Raw genomic sequence first — 20,590 nt, 5'->3', positions numbered from 1 at the left:
TAATAATAAGTCTATGATTTAAGTATCTACTATAATTCACAATTATTTTGTTGGGTTGTATTCATAGGCGAATCTACAGGGTGTGCCTGGTGTGCCAGTGCACACCCTGCGACTCTTAAAAACCTGTGAAGAGCCCATTATACTCATTTCAGTTACAATGGTATTGAGTAATGAGTCTAAACATTAAACAATTTATTTTTAATTTTAATACATTTTTATGGGTACAAATATTGCCAATAAATATTATAGTGATAAAAATAGTTGATAAATGATCAGCAATATTTTCAAGAAAAGAAAAAAACATGCCTGTTTATTTATAGCACGGGTATAGTCGTAATTTATAGCCATAATCATAGTTGTTTTATGTAATTTAATTTTACCAGTAATTATCATTTTTATAGTTATTGACAAAATGAAAAATACTTTATTTCGTATTTCGTATTAACATTTAACATAGAAGTATTAATTATAATATCATGTCACCTATTACTAGATACCAGTTATATTATATATTTCATACAATTCTTTGTTATTAATAATAATAAAAATAAGATGTTATATTAAACTTCCAAGAATTTTAAACATAATTGATTAACAATTTGATTGTTAGTTGTATGTCCAAAAATAATAATTGAGTAACATATATTGAACTTTGCAATAGTGATGGTTTATTAAATTGAAACATTACATGTGTATTTTACAGCATGAAAAATAGCATATAAACTAGGTAATAAAAATTAATCTTAATAATATTATTTAATATTATTAGATACCTAATGTTATTTCAAATGGGAAACATATTCTAAACGTGTGATAACTGAGAGGTATTTTGAACTTCAGAGGGTCTTTTTGAGGTGAAGGCACACCCTGCTATGAATTCCTAGATTCGCCTATGGTTGTATTATAAATTATCATTAATTTACTTTATGTGATTAAGTTTGAAAAGTGTTATTTCTTTTTCGTGTACGCCAATTTTTTTTATATTCTTTAAACTAAATTAAAATAATATATCTTCTACTTATTTACATAAACTCTGAAACGCGTGTTCATCATTTTGTTTGCTTAAACGTTTTGATAACCCTGGCAGTTACTCGTACATATTAATGATATTACTGAGAAAATGGGCATTATCTCAATAACTTTTTGAAAAATAATAATGAAATTAATTTAAAAATGTGTAATTACACTGCAGTAGCATGTACCTATATGGCTATATACGAGTACTATATGTGTGTAATTAATAATTATACTATTACGTCATGTATTTGTTTAGGAATAATGATGCGTATTTTTGACAGAAATCCTGATAAACTTTTTTCTGCTGGCACCAGTCATCGAAATAACCCCCTAGGAAAACCATAAGAATCTAATTTAATATCATTTTCATCTCGTTTTTAACATTTTTCCACCGTTGGTCCAGCTTGGTGTACTGTAGTTTATTCATGGCACAAGTAGCGTAACTCGTAAAAACCAACAGTAATAATATAATAATCGTAAAAATAATGTAAAATAAAAAAAAATCCCCTGGCGGACTTTTGCGTGAATCATTTTTTCATCGTATTCTCGCACATTTAAAACCCCTAAACCCTATAAAAAAGTTTTTATTTCGATATTAATAATGAAAATTGATTATAAAATAAATCGGAAACTGTATCTCGGGAAACTATAATATAACATCGTGATATACGCGTCGCTATATATATACGGTTTATATCATTTTTCTTTTACGGTTGAATTCAAACTACTTTCCGGTGTACGCGCTGTGGTCCATTATGGCTTAATTTTCAAAGATGTTGATATTGGTATTTTTTTTCGTATTTTACTCAAAGGAAAATTTGTATTTTACTTATGCGTAGTAAGGTATACAGCTTGAGTTTATTTGACAGTTATTAAAATTATTCATTTACTATATTATATTTACATACTTAATATAATGTACCTATGTAGAAACGGTTAATTTTGTTTTATTATTTCGAGTGAGGCCGATATGTTTCCTCATCATAACGAATTCACAAATCTTACCAACAATAATATTTTTTGTTTTCATTTTACACGGCACAATCTATGATATAATAATATAATATGTATAAGTGTTTAACGTACTTAATGCATTACAAAAACAATTTTATGTCTATATGCGTACACGGATATATTTAAGTAATTGCCGTGAAATTGGAGTTAGAAAGTATAACGGCAGAGCTAGTAATTGTTCGATGTCGATTTAACTTTAATTTGATGGCATACATCAGTACTTGATTTGCATTTGCATATAGACAATATAGGTACTTACTCAGACTTAAGAGTTGTGTTCTTTAAAGTGTCATTTATGGTAAGTTTTTGTAAAAAAATTAATGCTGGAAAATTATCACAATATTATTATTGTGTATTCAAAAAATGGTTAAAAAAAAAAAAAACTAGTAAAATATTAATTGCTGCGATTGAGATTTTATAAAGTTATAAGTTTTCCATGGAATTGATAGTTTTCTATTACATGTAGTGTCTTCAGCTGATGTTTTCGAGGGGAGTGTTTTGTGTTATTATAATTATTAAAACTTCTTTATACATAGTTGGGACGCGCGTGTACGACGATTCTGCGATGACAAACAGTAGAAAACGTCAACTGTAAAATAAAATAATAACGTTTAATAGAAATTCTCATTAAATGCAGTTTTGCTGGATAAATGCGACCGGTAAACAAAAAGTATGCTATAACTTATTCTCCGTTTGCTCATTTACGAACAAACAAATTGCAAAGCATATTTCTAGTAGACCGTCAACCTTTGTCAACCCCAGTTAAGAATTTTAAGTCTTTTGTAAACTGTTCGTACACAATTTCTATTTTGACTGCTACATACGCAGTAGGTAACGATAAATATTATAGCAACATAAGTTCGGTTTTTGTTTTCTTTAGGCTGAGTCATTTTTTCCCTATACTCTTCGTGCGACGCTGTACAATGTGTATAGTAACTTTCTATAAGGCGCCGCTGAGACGACAATATATATATTATATACACATATAGAAACAAGTACGCGTTTTATATTAAAAAAAAAACCTTTTCGGATATTACGTTCTTTGTTTTATGGTCTACGAGACTAAACTGACGATATAACAGAATAAATAATAATAATATATATATTTTATATTGCATATTATGTGTCTTATTTTAATTTCGACCCGTGTGCGTAATTTATATATTTTATATAAAATTTATCAGTGTCGTAGTACCTATAATACTCACAGCTATAGGTAGTTGATTTGAACGAAGAATTAATTAATGCATATGTTTGATTTTTCTTCTGACTTCTTAACTGTTGTATATATTTAGATATATAGTATAGTGATAATCAAGATTGTAAATTTAATGCACTAAAAAACTGTTGTTAAATATGCAAAAGCACGCACTTTGAAATTCTAAAAATGCATAACTGCTTAAAATGACTTTTTTTAAAAATAACATTCAAAAATATTATGAAATAAAAAAAAATATCTTGAATAAACATTTTGTCAAGATTACGTTTGTTATTATTCCCATTTAAAATTGTAATGTATTGCTCCGCGTTTAATGATAAGCGTTGTATAAATAGTTTATATTTTTTATTCGTATTTTTACTCGTGGATAAATGCTACCGATTGCAATAACAACAATATTGTATAATAATTTTGTTTTAAAAAATGAGTTATGTCCAATTATTATTGAACAAAAATTTACAAAAAAAAAAAAAAAAATATGTTACTCTAAAAGTTTCTAAATACATCCTGCGTGTTATCATGTTAAAAATATATGAACGAGTACCTAGGTACGTAGTAAAAAATTTTGACCGTCCTTATTATAATTTCTTCTGCAAAATTACAAAAAGAATATTATACAAGTTGATGAATTAGATCCTAATTTTTTTCTTGATTACAGTCGCCATAGACTTTAATAGCGATTCGTTATTATTATATTCGTATTACCTTTAAGATAATTGTTTTCCATAAATATTCTTAATATATTGCAAAGAAATAAAGAACTCCTATATTATAGTAGGCTTGTTTTCGAGGGGAACCCGTTTAAAATTAATTTTTGCTTACATTCACGCATTTAAAATAGTCATGGCTATAACACGCTTTTGCAGATAGTGTGTTAATCGTTTAACCTGTCGATAAATCGCAATGATAAAATATGAAAATAATGAATATAACACTATTGTATAGAAATAATATGAAAACATTTATCTGTATTTTATTAAAACATATAAGAGCCAAGTTATTTTTAATAATAAAAATATATTTTAATGTAAAAACTGTCACAGAACTGATCGATTAAAATAATGCAAAAAAAAAAGACGAAATACCGAATACCGATGTATATATTTCATTAATTTAACTCAATATGTATAGAATATAAATAACCCATATCGATAAGTTTTCGTTGACATGCCTATAGTTCCTATTGAATTTCACATTATGTAACGTTGTATTTATTATTGTTTAACTCGGGAAGTGTATATTTTGTTTTCAATCACAAATATAAAACTGCCAATAGTGTATAGCTAAAAAATTTATTATCAAATTTTGGGTCAGCTTATTTTGTATTTTGTATTTAACTGAAACAAGAATGCATAACAATATGCATATTGATTATTTGTCTATATTGTTATATTTGTGTTTGTGTGATGTTAATTTGTCGTAAATTGTGTGGTTACCTACTAGAGTAAAATTATGATAGACTGAGACCTCCGGATATGAACTACTGTATAATGGCCCTAATTGTTTGTAATATTTTGTATATTTTTTTTTTAAAATTTGCATTCGTTCGATGCGCGTTAATCTACGGTTAGGTTTTACGCGAATAATAAATCTCTTATAAATGTAACGATAAGTTATTTCTGGTTTGTATATATTATGTAGGTAAAAACCATTCATGTATATTATATATTCAAAAAAAAAAAAACTCTTTTCGGATTCGACAGGAAAAAAATGAAAAAAAGTCTGCTTTCTTAATGAGGTTTTCCACCAGAAATTCAATCGCGTGGCCCCCTTAAAGATTTTGATCACTGAAAAGTCGAATTGAACAAATGGAACGACGCGCGTAGTAAAACGTCTCATTGTGCGGAAACTAATCGGTTTTCGCGGTGCTGAAGAAATGAATACATTACCACCACATTTTTCGATTCCTTTTTCCCTCGCTCCCGCCGTCATTGAGCGTTTATATACTTTACAGCTTACACATACCGATAACATCGTTTTATCGACTCTGCTTGCAACTCCAGATGAGTATCACATGACCCTTCCCTTGGATACAGTTGGAAAATTACCGGTTAGATACTCCACGTCGTCGGTGAAGTTTTTAGGGAAAAATCGCAAGCGTCGAGCATACGCTATGTCGAGAAACGAGAAATGAAAATATTCAAAGTCTGGGATTACACTTTTACCAGCAGAACATATTCCCGGCTAACCGTTTTGACCGTTTGACAGTTGTGAGAGATTTACGGGAAGAAAATATTTTTATTTGTTTAGTACTTATTATATTTTAATGTGTAAATTGCTTGTGACGGCAATATTTCTTTTTTATTCAAACGTTAGTATTCTTTCAGCATTTTCGTACGAATCACAGCAGACGTTTAATCGGCTTTAGAAATTCAAGTGAAAAGTAGACCTCCCATGTTTTCTGTGTTTGTTATAATAATAACCGAGATTAAAGTATATTATACTATCGGTTTGTAGCGATTGAATTAAATGAGACGTATCACGACTGCTATATGAGGCATTGTCGACGAACTAAGTAAATTGTGGAGTTAGCTTGAGAAAATTATGAAGCTGCTATACAGCTTACTGTTTATTAGTAGGCACTATACTGTCCATTGATTTCGAGATCACTGGACGACAAGAACGAGTTAATTATTAAATTTGTGGAAAGTTGTCAGGTATTATTACGTCTGAAGAATGCGTATAGTAATAATGTAGTAATTGTTTGTTTAAAACTTGAACATTTTACATATTTTCAGACCAACTATATAGATAACTAACGAACTCTGAAAACTTTTTACTGTATGAAAAATCTAAATTTTACCACGATAATGTTCATGTACCTACCTATATTTATATGTTTATTGTTCATGTTTTCAAATTTATAACATTTCTTGATTTAATAATACTGAGTGTGTTTGAAATCCACAATGAAGTGCGTTTAAACTGATTTTATAAGTATAGGTAGGTAAATATATTATCGATTGTTTTTTAATTTATTTTATACTATTTCCAGTAATAATTATTTTAAAAACAATAAGTATTTGTCGAGAAAAAAATAAATCTTAAGTATTAAAATTTTTCAAATATTTAAAGGATTTTAAAAAAAAATGTAAATAAGTTGTATTGCATAATCGTTCTCTGTTATATTACAGAGATATTATAGTTTACGTTTTAGTACAATATTGTGCCCTATATTTGATCAACCATGTTGTATTACTGAATATTATTATATAATTTCTAGAATGGAACTACAAATATATAGATTTACATTGCTATCGCAACCCTAATGCATTCGTAGATTTTACTAGCCAACAGACGCCATTTTAATCGATGTCAAAACATGTATTAGTTATTAATATTTAAATTGATAACAAGTTTGATAAATGGTGGAACATCACTAAATAGTCAGCAATCTAATTCATTACGAACAATCAGTGATTGCAAGAGCTAGGTAGTTTTTAAAGGAATTAAATTAATTTAAGTAATTCCGTTTCTTTTTTAATTAGTGCATGCAGACATAAAATAACTAGATAAATAATTGGAAAGTTTATAATTAATGTCATTCACCATTTTAGTTACATGTTTTATACACGTTAGTCAATACAGATGTGTGAGTAGTTGACTTTGGCAAAATTCTCGAATTATGTTCGAGTGTACTTGAGTCGACTCGACTAATTTTTTTAATAATTAAAAACTTGGTTATTCAATTTTTTTTAGCACTTGACTTGAATTTAATATGACTCGATATGAATCGATTCGTTACCAAAAAACAAAAACTTAATAATTTTTGCGATAATGTAGAAAATATTTACAGTCTTATCAAAAACTCTTTATATTTAATAATTTTTATTTACAAAACAAAAGCATTTGTATGGAAAAAAATACATTACATGGTATAAAGGATTAATAAATACGTACAAATATATTATTAAAATGTTTTATATATGGTTATTACTAAATTCAATGCAATACGTTTATTACATATAGTACCTATATAGTTTAAATAACTATGTATTGTGTAAACTAAACATTAGTTCGAATATAAGAGTATAGCTAGGTAATATACACTCGAATAGTTGATAATCGTTAAATCTTATCACTTTTACGTTTACTCCAGTGGTATAACATTTGATTACCAATCTTGAATGATAATATTTACAAAAATTAATAAAATTGACTAATCATAAAATGTTGGTTAACTTAACATTCAATTCGGTAGCGCATTACAAGTAAGCTTTTTACTTGTTTATTTACCTATATAAGTACACACCTAGCTATGATGTGAGTCTATCAAATAAAATATGTTTTCACTAATTTCTGATCGAATGGAAAACGTAAGTGAGTGAGTACTATGTGATCGTATTAAACTATTGTTTCAGCGTTTAAAATAGTTTAATAAGACAGCTTACCGTTATCGTATACTTTTGAAATAAAAATAAAAGATGCACTTACGTCTCTTTACTGCATTATCGATTCAATGCTTTTTTTAATTTTTAAGGTATTTTTCTTGGCATAGGTTTAGTTAGGATAACAATTATAATAATAATAATTTTTTTTAATGACTTGCATATTTAATTAATTACTATAATTAATTCATCAGTTATAAAGTAATATAGTCACGTAAACTAATATAATTATATAATTGCCTGTTACTAATTTATTACCTAAATCTCCTATGAAATATGGCCTTGCAAATTTACATATCATTTTAAATTCAATTCTAAAATTTTAAATTGAACTACATGTCCAAATTGTGCATGTACCTGCATCCTAATTTTTATGTAATTTTAAATTTAAACGCCATGGATTATTTATTTTCTGCACTTAAACATGTTTAAAAGCGTTATTATTATAATATGCTGTCTTTAACACAAAAAAAAAAACTGCACTCCGTCATATCTGCCAATCAATACCGCAATGTTACAAAACAATGTTTACGTTTTCAAGACACTATATCGCTAAATTTGCAAAATAAGAAAAAAATAAGGGAATTGGTAATAACTCTGAAAGAATTATTTTAGTTTACGGATTAAACTCGTATTTTGTATTTTGGTATTCAGCTATACATCAAATGTTTTGTTTTAATTAAATTGTTTTGCTATAAGAATAAGGGCTCCAAAACAAATAGTGTACAAGTATTTTATTTCGTTGAATCAGGTCCTGTTATTGAAGCTAGTGAATGTTATATGGTTACCTAATAGAATTAAACCGTGGAAGATTTCAAAGTTATTTATAATCGCATAATACAATAATCGCGGCTTTGGATTTATCCTTGTAATTTCCATGATTATAGATATGTTGTAGATAATTTGGCTAAAACTTTTTAAAATAACAAGTGACGTATATTGCAGGTATATATATATATATATATATATGCCTGTTATAACGATTCTATTAATTTATTCAGTGTGGCAGATCACTGGAAAATATTTGAATGACGTTTTGACGTATTTTTCTGTCAATTTTAATAAAAACAAAGTTTTCAATTTATATGGAAAAAATATGTATATAGGTAGGTATCTACAATATACTTATATATGTATGTCGTAAACGAATTTGTGTAAGGAAAAAAATTATGAATAAATGTCTAAGATATGTCAAACAAATCAAAATACAAGACATGGCATTTCTACCATGATTTATGTAGGCGTTCAAAACTGTAACATTTTCGTATTGTTTAAAATATAATATACGTATATAATGTACAAATATTGTTAAATCCTATATAGTCTTCAATACCGAAATATCATAAAAACATTTTTGAAATGCATGGGTTTAGTTTTTTTTTTATCTTTTTAACTTAAGTAAGCTACAACTATTCGGTCGTTACTCATGTTTTTTTTTGTTAATATACGCGAAAATCTTACAAGTTGCCACCCATGTGGTGTTTGGAAATTATTTTTCATATTATTACATGCAAAATGGAACACACAATACGCAAATCGTGACGTCGTATGTATTATTAAATGGTATAATATTTTGATTATAACGTCAATTCATTTCGTATAGATACCGAAACTTTTTTTTAATTTGATTTTTTTTCTCATTAGAATTATATATGAAAAAAAATATAATTACATTCCAATGTGAATCGATTAAATGCACAATTGTGGTATATGGTTAGAGTAGTGTACCTCCCTCGTAACACGGCGTATTATAATAATAATAAAAAAAAAAAATACAATATTAGGTATACTATATAAAATAATTTCATTTGTGTTATGTGATTTATGCAAATTCTTTCATATATATATAATTTATTCCAATATGGAGTAACTATATATAGTACAGCATACTGTAATATATTTGAGTAAATTAATTTCTGACTGTCAATATGTTCATTCATGCATAAAAACCTAATAATCCATGACCTAATGATTATTTTGAATTTCAACGTCTGCTTTTTATCCAAACAATAATTTGTATAAATTTTAAAATTTTGTTGACATTATACGATTGTGCAATTGTTTGAAATATATCATATAGTAAGTCTCTATACTACGTATATACTTCGAATTAGGTCATCAAATTTGCTCATTGCAGCTATATGATATAACGAAAAAAGACAACGGCGACGATGAAGGTGATCTAAATCGATCAAAACGTTTATTTATTTGATCTTCGTGTATATTTTGTATTAAGGTATTTCGAAATTATTATACATTACATATACATTAATATATTGATTATTATTTTTATAATGTTATTTTAATATATATATATATATATATTATATAGTTTGTGTATGTAGTTAAAATTACGTTTAACGATTTATAGTTGCTCACGAAATTCCTTTTACGCTGATAGCAGTATACTATCTATTAACATAAAATCGTCCTCGCCGTCCCATGCATTGTTCATATTTAACCTTATGTGGTTATATGGCGAAATATTTTTTAAGACTTCCGAAATGTATATAATGCATAAGTATCTATGTATGTTTCTATCTGTGCGTAAATTATTATAATATGTACTATACTAATCCTATCTATATCGTTTTATTTATGCACGACGAGTGGAAAAATTAAACACATCATTTTATCGTCCCTCGGAAGTAGGTACATACTCGTCGCTGTAATTACGCCGTATATGTAGTATCGCACACGTGTGACAGTGCGGGGTGGTGTATAATTCGAAAGACGATACTCACGAACGCGCATTTTACCCTCAACTGTGGCTTAAACACGTCGTTTTAGCTCTGTATATAAAAAGATATGCCTGTGCAGTTTTCCATGGAGCGTATAGTGTTCGTCATTACAAACAGCTGAGGACGGAGTCTTTCGACATTTTTTTTCTACTTAAACGAGTCTGTGGCACTTTCTCGCGATCCTAGCAACCCTATCGCCACCTCCGTCGCCACCGTGAATTCTCTTTTATACGACAATGTAGTTTTGTCGTAGGTACCTATTATATATAGAATATAATAATATAAGCTACAGCAGGCGGCCCTCTTAGACGCAATTTACTTTATATATCCGACGTGCACAATACACCGGGGAGGGGGCAATTTACCCTCCCTTGGACAATATCCATTAGGTCCTCGGGGACGCTGCCGCTGCTACTACAGCATCTCAGTGATGACGGCGGCGAGACAATGTCTTCGCGCGAACAACGCGACGACGGTATTCTCATCTCTTTCAAGTTAATTACGTTTATCGCGCCGATCCTCTTTTGTATTTTTTGCCAACAGGTGGAATTTCCTATTTTAGAAGGAAACGTGCAGGGAGGGTATATCTACTTGTTACTCGGCATGTAGTGACGACAATACAACGGTATCGCGTATTATGCTGCAGTAAGTATAATATACCTGTAGAGGAAATCGTGGCGGTTTATGGTCGTTGACGTCTTGGGAGGGCAGACGGCGGCGTTTAATTAAAAGAAGAAAAAAAAAATGCCCGAGTATAATTCTCGGGAAAACGGTCCGGCGGGAGAAACCTTCGAAATGAGGTAAGAGGAAAATTGGTCGGGATTACGGATTTTTAATTAGACACGACGGAGGAATGTCTTACGGTGCAGTGTATGAGAGCGCGCGCGCGTTTCCTGCTTCCGGTCTCTGTAGCTTAGAATGCTCATCATCACGTCCGGAATTGTATGATAATACCTACGGTTATTTATTTGTTCCGCCGAAATATTTTTGTTTTTGCTAATTGGCCGCGCGTATATCACTTCCAATCTGCAGGGGATGTAGTGTGTTTAACTTAAGTGTTATGCAGGTAATTAACGGATTGTTTATATCTCTGTCAAAATTGTATTGCCGTCCTTGATCATGCGCCACTTGTATCGATAACAATAAAATGTGTTTGGTGTGTGTGTGTGTGTGTGTGTGTTTGTCGGTTGGAGGGGGGTGAGTGATGAGAAAACATTGATCCTCGTTTTTTTTTCGTATACTAGTGGGCTCCGAGTTCACGGGGCCTAATGGACTGGAAAACGTGGTTATACTCTTGTTCTTGGTATATACAATCTCGGAAAATTCTAGGATTTACTACGAAAGGGATTTCGTGAGATGTGTTTTTAAATCGCCCGTGTACTAGCCCGTTGTGATATTCGAAAAAATAGCCCGTAAAAAAACGGGTTCGCAGAATAACCCGTTTTCGCCAAAATTGAGTATATATATTTTATCTCCCATCTGCAATTATCTTTCCCATCACATGAGATTGCCAGTGATACCGTTTTTCCACGGAAATGTTTTTTGTACACACCAAAAATTAATATTTAAATTTAGTAATGTTTTTAAGCGCATCTGTTACACCATTATCTCCCTCGAGAATAACAATATATTTCTCGAAAATTGTTTTATTGTATTTTTAATTGAACGGTAAGCCACAACATGAATACCAACAGGCGGGAATCATATTTTTCATACCTAAGTCTGGAATCATTTTAAATCTCAGTACGTAAAAAAAAAATAAATAGTTGTTGAGACAACCGTTGAATGGTTGCCCAACATGTATTATCTAAGGTTAATGTAGTGACACAATAAAATGTTTTTGGCTGCGAACATTAAAATGAATTAGTCGAAGGTATATGCAGTTGGAATAACTATGGAATTATAGTTTAAACAATAAGTCAATAACTACAAAGGAATAGTTAGATTCACTATTTCGAATATTAAAATTATTAATTATAAATATATATATATATATAAACATTAATTAGGTACTTTAAGTAGTAGAATTAATCGTCAGTTTTAGTTGAAATTACTATGTCATATAGTTAACAGAATAATGACTGGAGAATCAAAAATAAATAAACTGGGGTAGTACCCACTATCCACCCAAAATCGAATTATAGCTAGAGATAGTGAATTTTTTTGGACGATTCGCAAAAATTGTGTTGTCAAAGTGTTAAAAAAAAATGTAATTTATGTTTATATATATATATATATAATTGGTATTTATAATTTTTTATCGGGATCATGGGAGGCCTATAAAAGATTGTACTGAAATTGGTTTGTTGTGTATATACGTATACCTATTGTTTGTAAATGTTTTAATGAAACACAATCATAATTAGCATTAGCTTCATCAAACGATACGACGTATGATGAGATGATTATATTATATTGCTGCTTCATGCAGGTATGGTTCAGTGTTTTTGAATTTTGAAATCATTTGCTTTTTTTTTTTAGCTTGTATCGTACTCCTCTCACAATGTTCGAAATTATCCTACAAAAATTCATTACCGTTTTTTAATAATTGAATGTCGAATAGAAATTTCAAAATAAATGTACTGCGGTTAATCACTTTTTGTTCGTCGTCGTACTTTCAGAGTTCTTTGGATGGGGGAGGGGAGCACATTTGTGCAATTTTAATTACACAATTTTAATCGCGTCCGTGCGATGAAAACGCGTATTTCGTAGCATTTTAATTTTTAAACGCCGACCGTGTTTCTCTTTCTATTATATGTGGTTATCAATTATAAATTATAATCACACTGTATATATACGCGTATATATCCGGGTGATTCTTTTATCATTGAACACTCATTATTTTAAAAATTACTAATGTTTTTGAAAATATTTTCTTACATAGTTTCAAATTGTTCAAAAACCAACGTTTTTATTAAAAAAATTTATTTTAAAATATTTTTTATCCTTATCTTTTTTTCATTTTTTACTTTTTGAATGACAGCAGACATTTAATTTCATATTCCAAAGCAAAATAGTTTTCTAAGTATTTTGATTCATAAAAATCGAATTTAGTCGAAAGTTTAGACAAGCGGAGTAGTGGACAAACATTTGGGGGGTAACCCCATACCACTCCACTCTGCCAATCTAAACTTTAAATGCTTATAACTCATACACTACTCGTCCTAAATTCGATACTTATGAATCAAAATACTTAGAAAAATATTCTGCTTTGGAATATGAAATTAAAACTCTATGTGTCATTCAAAAAAGTAAAAATTAAAAAAATTATAAGGATAAAAAATATAATTTTTAATAAAAACGTTGGGTTTTTAACAACTTGGTGAAACTATGTAAAATAATATTTTCAAAAACATAAATAATTTTTGAAATAATTAGTGTTCAATGATAAAAGAATCACCCGGTATAGTATAGACACATCTGGAAGATATTTACCGAGAGCTTATACTTATGGTTTTCTATGTATATTATTACAATATTAAATGGAGGATGTACACCACGGAATTAAAATCCTGCAGATAATTAAAAACGTCGAATGTTTCGTGGAAAATGTACATATACCAACGGATGTCGGAGAGGAAGGGTTTGATCGATTAAACTGTGATTTTGTGACACCAGACCTGCAGGGGTGGCAAATAATTTGAACGCTACGTGCCAAAAGTTGCATTTCTCTCTCTTTTTTTCGAGTGTGCCATGAAAAACATTATATATATATATATATATATATATATATATAAGTACTATGTGTAATAAAAATATTTTGATTTTTTGCGTGCTCTAAAAATCGCGTGCCATTGATTTGCCAGCTCTGCTTTACACGTACGACACGTCGACACAATAAATCGTTAGTGATTAACTATCAATGATATGTTTTCACCAAAGTTTTACGCGTATGGTTCATTTGCGTTGTAATAGATTTACAAACCGGTTCACGCGTATATAATAACGGTCTTTATCTAGAATATAAACTATATGCATATAACATTATTCTGAAGGCGTCAACCGTAATGTTTTTTTTTATTTTTTAGAGCGTGTTTATAAGATATTGGTCATTTATTCATTATATAGCTTCGCTAAGTCACAAAACTCAAAACGTATCGTATCTCGTAAGCCTTATAAATTATTACACTTTTCCCGGACGTCCAGTGCAGTTGCATCGCACTGGTGCGTTCTATTTGCCTATGCGTTGCGCCTCGTCCACAGAAATTCAATAAAAATATTATAATATTGTTTACATTATTGGATTGGGAAACACTTTGTGAACATCGACGTTCGTTTCTATCGTATCCGTGATAAATATAAAATTTTGAATTTGAATATAGCAGACAAAAGTATTATTCGAATTTTTTTATACAATAGGTAGACGACAATAAGTACTTTTTTTTTCGTCCAACATCATAAAACATGTATAACTATTGAATTCGTTTGGATGATGTAAGTTACAAGTATATATATTGTAAAGTAACTAAAATAAATAAAATATATAAAAGAAAATGTTCCCGGCGAATGCATCGTACCGTTGCGAATAGCACGAAAGTCATACACGAATTTATATTCTGGATAAAATTGTCTGGAAAACTCGGGAAAAGGTCATTTTTTTTTATATTTTATGCGTCATTCCTGATATAATATACTGTAAATATCCCTGGCCAATTTAGGAAAATCTTTAGTCTTATAACGTTCACACGGTTCTCGCACATAATAGTTTGTGACACAGTGTTTTAACACGCATGATCCAATACAGTTTCTGCTATACTCATAGGTTTTCATCCCAAAACCCGTGTACTATTTCTGCAGGTACATCAAGTGTACACAATAACTTGTATTTTTCCATTGTACAATTCGACTGAGTATTATGCATATACAATAATTTAATTATCATTATTTATCTACGTGAGTATTGAAGTTTTTATTAACTGTATTTTTGACAACTATGACTGTTAATTGATTTGTAACCATCATTGTTTTAAATTTAAGTGTTGACTATGGGTAGGTATATTATAATTAATAGGTGCACCATTATACCGTAAATTTACTTGATTTGAACTGATTTTCTAAACAATCATTAATAACGTATACTGCATAGATATAGGTACAAAGATATTACAGCTTTTTGTAAAGTCGATGGTTTAAAATAAATGTAAATAATTGTATGGTTATATTCGTGTGTTTGTAAAATACATGATTGTTGAGTAAGAATGAATTTCTATTTTTATTTTGTTGCTTTTATTATTATAATATTTTTAATTCAAAAACTATACTTGTTAAAAAATATAATTAGTTTTTATTTAGTATACTTTGCTACATTCGAATTGTTTAAAACAAATGTATTATTTTAAAAATACCGATTTTTAATTTGCTTTTTATTATTTTCAATAATAATGTAATAAACTTTACTTGGACGTTTCTACTTAACAAAAAAATATACTGCAAATTGAAATAATTAAAAATAAATCTGTGTCTTGAAATTGTTTCTCTTATTTAATTAAAAATCATCATAATAGTCTTACTATATGAATGTCTAAACTATTATTATTTCCTTTTTATTCTTAGTTGCATTATTTTACAGAATTTACAATTTTATAACTCACTTAGTTAAAGTTTAATTGCTTTAGATGCAAAGCAGATAATAAGCACTTAAGCAGATAAGGTGATTCATCAACCATGCTTCCCTTTTGTTTTAAATAACGCATTTATTCAAAATTAGTTAATTCTTGTGATTTTTTGTACATATGGAGTATCCTGTGGAGATACAGAATTTTAATTTTAAAATGACAATACTTTTTTTTTACTGTAAATAATTTAGCGAATGATTTTATTTTTTTCGAATTATTGTATACTTACTGAAGATATTAAGATAATAGTGGTAATGATATTGGAAGATATTGGGGTGGGGCATAGGGCAGTATTACAAATTAGATAATATCTATATATTATATTTTTGTAATTTTTTTTTACTGGCCGTATTATAGTATATTATATTATTATCCTGAGTATAACAATTTTAATGATTGAGGAACTTTTCGTTAAAATTTTGAATTAGTTACATTAAAATGTTCAAAAAAATACTTACTTAACACTTTACAGTATAGAAGTAGAGTTCTTATAGTGTTCTTACATGAAAAATAGATGTTTATAGGTATATTATCTCTACCGCCACTTTTTAATTAGTACTAACAAATTTGAGAATTCTTTAAGTACATTGAAAATTCCAAAAATCATAATTTTACAAATAAATCATTATTCAATGAAAAAATCTGGATAAGTATATGCTTGGTGAATCATCATATTTTTTATATGTATACAAAAAAAGATATTAGATAGATTAGTATATTTTTTATATTAAGGTTTTTTGTAAAATCGATTTTATGTGCCTTTGCATGTGTGTTTTCTTTTATTTTCTGTTTAAATATTACTCCGCCATTTGTAAAAATTTGGAATGTTATATATCCTTTCTCTAAATGTTTATATACTCATATTTTTCTCGGAAAAATCTCATTTAAATTATTTTGCTTTTTTTTTCTGTTTCAGGTAAGCAATACAATGGATATGTTGACATGCCAGTATATAAAACTCCCTGCTGAAGAATCGTCTTTGCCAAATTTTTTCAAATTCGCACCGTACGTCACAGGATCCCTGAAGGTAAATAATTGCTCGTTCCCGCAGCGTCTTGCATGTACACGCTATTATTGTTACGATTATATTATAATATTATATAATATCATGATCGCCGTGGAGAAGCCAAGTTTCTGGTGGTTGGGTTCCACCGCGAAGCCTTTACGGCTAAAAGCCGCACGGGTTATTAAACTTTTGCTGCGTGCAAATCACATATAAGAATCCGTTGGCAATTACCACGGTTACCCCCTAAGTGCTTCCTGGACATAAAATCCGTAATTGAACACGTTCGCGATCGTGTAACCGTTAGTTTGGCCGTGCAATAACATGATGCAGCCAATGGGTAGGTATCTGCAGCAGTGTCCCTTCCGCTGACTCTATATCATCTTGTTTAGTTTTATATATTTATATATATATATATATATATACGCGTGTGGTAGCCTATTTCGAGCAGATCTCGATAAATTTAATGGCAAATGGTTTAATACGTATATACACGCGCCTTCGTAACTAGTTCACCTGCAGCGGCTAAAAACTACGTTCCATTATTGATTATTATTATGTAATTATAGGTAACCGCCATTTATAAGCTTGTTGCACGATGGATTGCGTATAATAATTAGACGTAATGTGAAATATAAATGCTGCTAATTTGAGAAGTCATTTAATACGATTTGTATCGTTTCGAGTTTATACCATTTCGGTACATATAACATAATATACGTATGTGAGGCCGTTTGATTATTTAGTTAAAAAAGTGTAGTTGAGATTACATCTGCAGAATAGTTAGGTATATATTATATTATATTATATCGCACAATCTCTATTATTTTTGTCACGTACAAAATGAATGGCCCGTGGTGTACATAAATAATGTGCATATAATGTAACATGCTATTTAGGTTTTGATTTTTCAGCATCACAGGTAGGTGCAGATATGTTTATTTTTTCGTTTTAGTCAGATAAAAAAATGTTCAGGATAATCAAATATTAGCGGAGAAGATGTTATATAAGGTTATTCTCATAGAAAATTACAATCAACCGTAGATGATTGTTTGAATAGTCGTTGATGTTTATTTTCTACTGTTTATATTAAACGACTTAATGTAATCGATATTTATTACGGTTTTGATAAAAAAAAAAAACTGACAGGTTTGACATTTTGTTATCAACATATATTTGTTTGGTAATTTATTGTGAACCGTCGTTGATTATACCCCTGATTATACTATACAATATGGTTATGACAACGATGATTAAAACTCATATATTTCAATAACGTATTGTAATCATAATATAATCTGTATATTAACTTGAATAAAATTCTCGTGTTAAAATAACAAATAACAGGGCTTTCATAATAATCTCCCTTAAAGAATTGTTTCAGCCATTTTTATAACGTGATAAAAGTGAATCGTTCTAATTGAATTTTTGGTCTTTAGAAAGTCGCAGTATTGTTTGTCCATTACGATAAACCTTTTATTCTTTGGGTTTTCATCAAAGTTCTCTTTTTTTGTTTTGTTAGATTCTCTGTCAGTGTAATCTGGATTTTCATTAATTAGCTAATAGAAACCAGGGTCGGTTTGGGTATACTATGGTTTTTCTATTTCGGTCCATATAGTAGTGCTCTAAATATCTACGTAAATATACCTCGTGTCGTGTAAATGTATATAATAATTCCCTATTCCCGGCGTCGTTTAGTTTGTCAACCATATCGACATCAAACGTTGATTTGTCTTTAGAAACAAATATCTCGAGGCCGTCAAATTTTGGCGTGTGCCATCCGTTTTACTGTCTTTCCATACCTAATATTGTAGTTTCTTGTTATATGCTATATATATATTTATTCTGTGATCTGCAGAGCACTTCGATTATGGTTTTCTATTTTATACCTAGATAAACACCGTAAAAATTTAAAGGTATATACTTGCGCGTCCCAGAATTTAATAAACTTTTCATTGTAAATACGACGGCGTCTTCGTATAGTTTATACAGTTTTTGCTTTGTAAATAACTGATATTGCCACTATATATCACTGTTACTGTTACCTATAAAACTATTTTAACTGCTTCTACTTGTTATACTACTACTGATAATAATTATAATGCAATATGGAGTGGTTATAATCAAGTTGTATTTGTATTCGAGAAGTATATATTTGTCGTCACGCAATATCTATGAAATCTAAAACTGTATTTTGAACGTAATCCTTTTACTATCAAGAGGAGAACTAAAACCCCATTGGGAGATTACATAGGAGTTTCGACCTGTATTAATTTCATATTACTTAAGTTTATCTTAGTTGAATTGTTATCGTGATTTTGAATTTGTAAGGATATGATTGAGCTTAAAGTTTTGCATTTAGTTTGTTCAAATTACGATAATGTGTATCTAAAATATGGTATGCACCTTCTAAAATTATTTGCAAGTAATAATAATTACCTATTAAAAGTTAAAACCTTGATCAAAAATCAATATTCAATTCGTGAATTGTTTTTATCTGTTGTATCCATCAGTATTCGTTTTGTAAAAATAAACTAAAATAATTTAACGTTTTTGTTTTTACTATTATAACCATTGTGTTATTGCAGTATTTAAAAAAAAAAAAAATAGTATTTATATTGCTTTGTTTATCTTGTGATCCACAATAATAAAAAAAAATATATAATTAAGAGCCCCAACAGTTTTAAATATTAGGTAAGTATATTATATTATGTTTAAAAATGGTTTCTTTGAACAGACTCAGCTCGCTATTCGAGTATCGTATACTTTCAAATGTTTAATACTCTTTGAATACATTTCGAAATCAACTTTGGTTTCTTTTAATTCCTCGTAATTTTAATTTTATTTGATACAGCTGAAATTACATTTTATAAACTTTATTTAATTTTTAAAATATACTTTGAAGTTGAAATTATTGAAATCAGACATGCCTTTAATTGTAAAAATATTTTATATTATTTATGCGAATATTATTATCGTGTGGTAGTATACATTTTTTTAATTACAACAAAATTACCAAAGCCGTTATTTTCCGTTAAAATTGTCAAATTTTATCAAAATTAGTAGGCCATGGGTAATACTAATAAATATGTGTACTCAAAAATATCGATATTTTTAGAATATTGTAAGAAAACTTAAGAAGAAAATTTCAAAACTTTTTTCTATGAGAAATAATTTTATAAATGTATACAAAAAAAAAAATTAAATATCAACATTCACATTCTATGTTAAACCAATACAATCATCGCACATTCGCTCTACTCAGAATCCATAGTATTATATTATATATGTTATTGCTTGTTTAAGTTATAAAGTATTTAAATAACGCTGAATTTGTACTCGATTACAAGTATACCAAGTTATCTAGGTCAATGTTTTTACCTATCAAAGAGTTATAATGATTCAATTGTAAATTTATAAATAGTAATATTAAATAATTATCATTTAATGTAATTTAATTTTGCATTTAACGTGTTTTCCTTTTAGTAGTGTTTTCTTAAGAGCTCACTATAGTTTATTATTATGAGTAAAATCATAAGTTCTAATATAATCCTGATTACGCGATGAATATATGATTGATGGATAATAAAACA

The 20,590-nt window shown here is 28.8% G+C and overlaps 1 protein-coding gene across 7 annotated transcripts in view; it reads left to right on the top strand.

Moving 5' to 3' along the window:
- heph (polypyrimidine tract-binding protein 1 heph) overlaps positions 1–20,590 on the top strand; it is a 200,899-nt gene that overhangs the window by 82,131 nt on the left and 98,178 nt on the right. For 6 of the 7 annotated variants that reach the window (XM_089222004.1, XM_089222008.1, XM_089222007.1 and 3 more), the window contains one exon: positions 16,911–17,021. The exons of the other annotated variant lie outside the window; for it this stretch is intronic. In XM_089222004.1, coding sequence (XP_089078130.1) covers positions 16,911–17,021 — 111 coding nt within the window. The remainder of the gene's footprint in view (positions 1–16,910; positions 17,022–20,590) is intronic. 7 annotated transcript variants of the gene reach the window in all.

Source organism: Diuraphis noxia, unplaced genomic scaffold (assembly GCF_037042655.1).
Source record: "Diuraphis noxia isolate RWA-SAM2 unplaced genomic scaffold, SU_Dnox_SAM2 contig0003, whole genome shotgun sequence".
Lineage (NCBI taxonomy): Eukaryota > Metazoa > Arthropoda > Insecta > Hemiptera > Aphididae > Diuraphis > Diuraphis noxia.
This window is presented reverse-complemented; position numbering and strand designations above follow the sequence as displayed.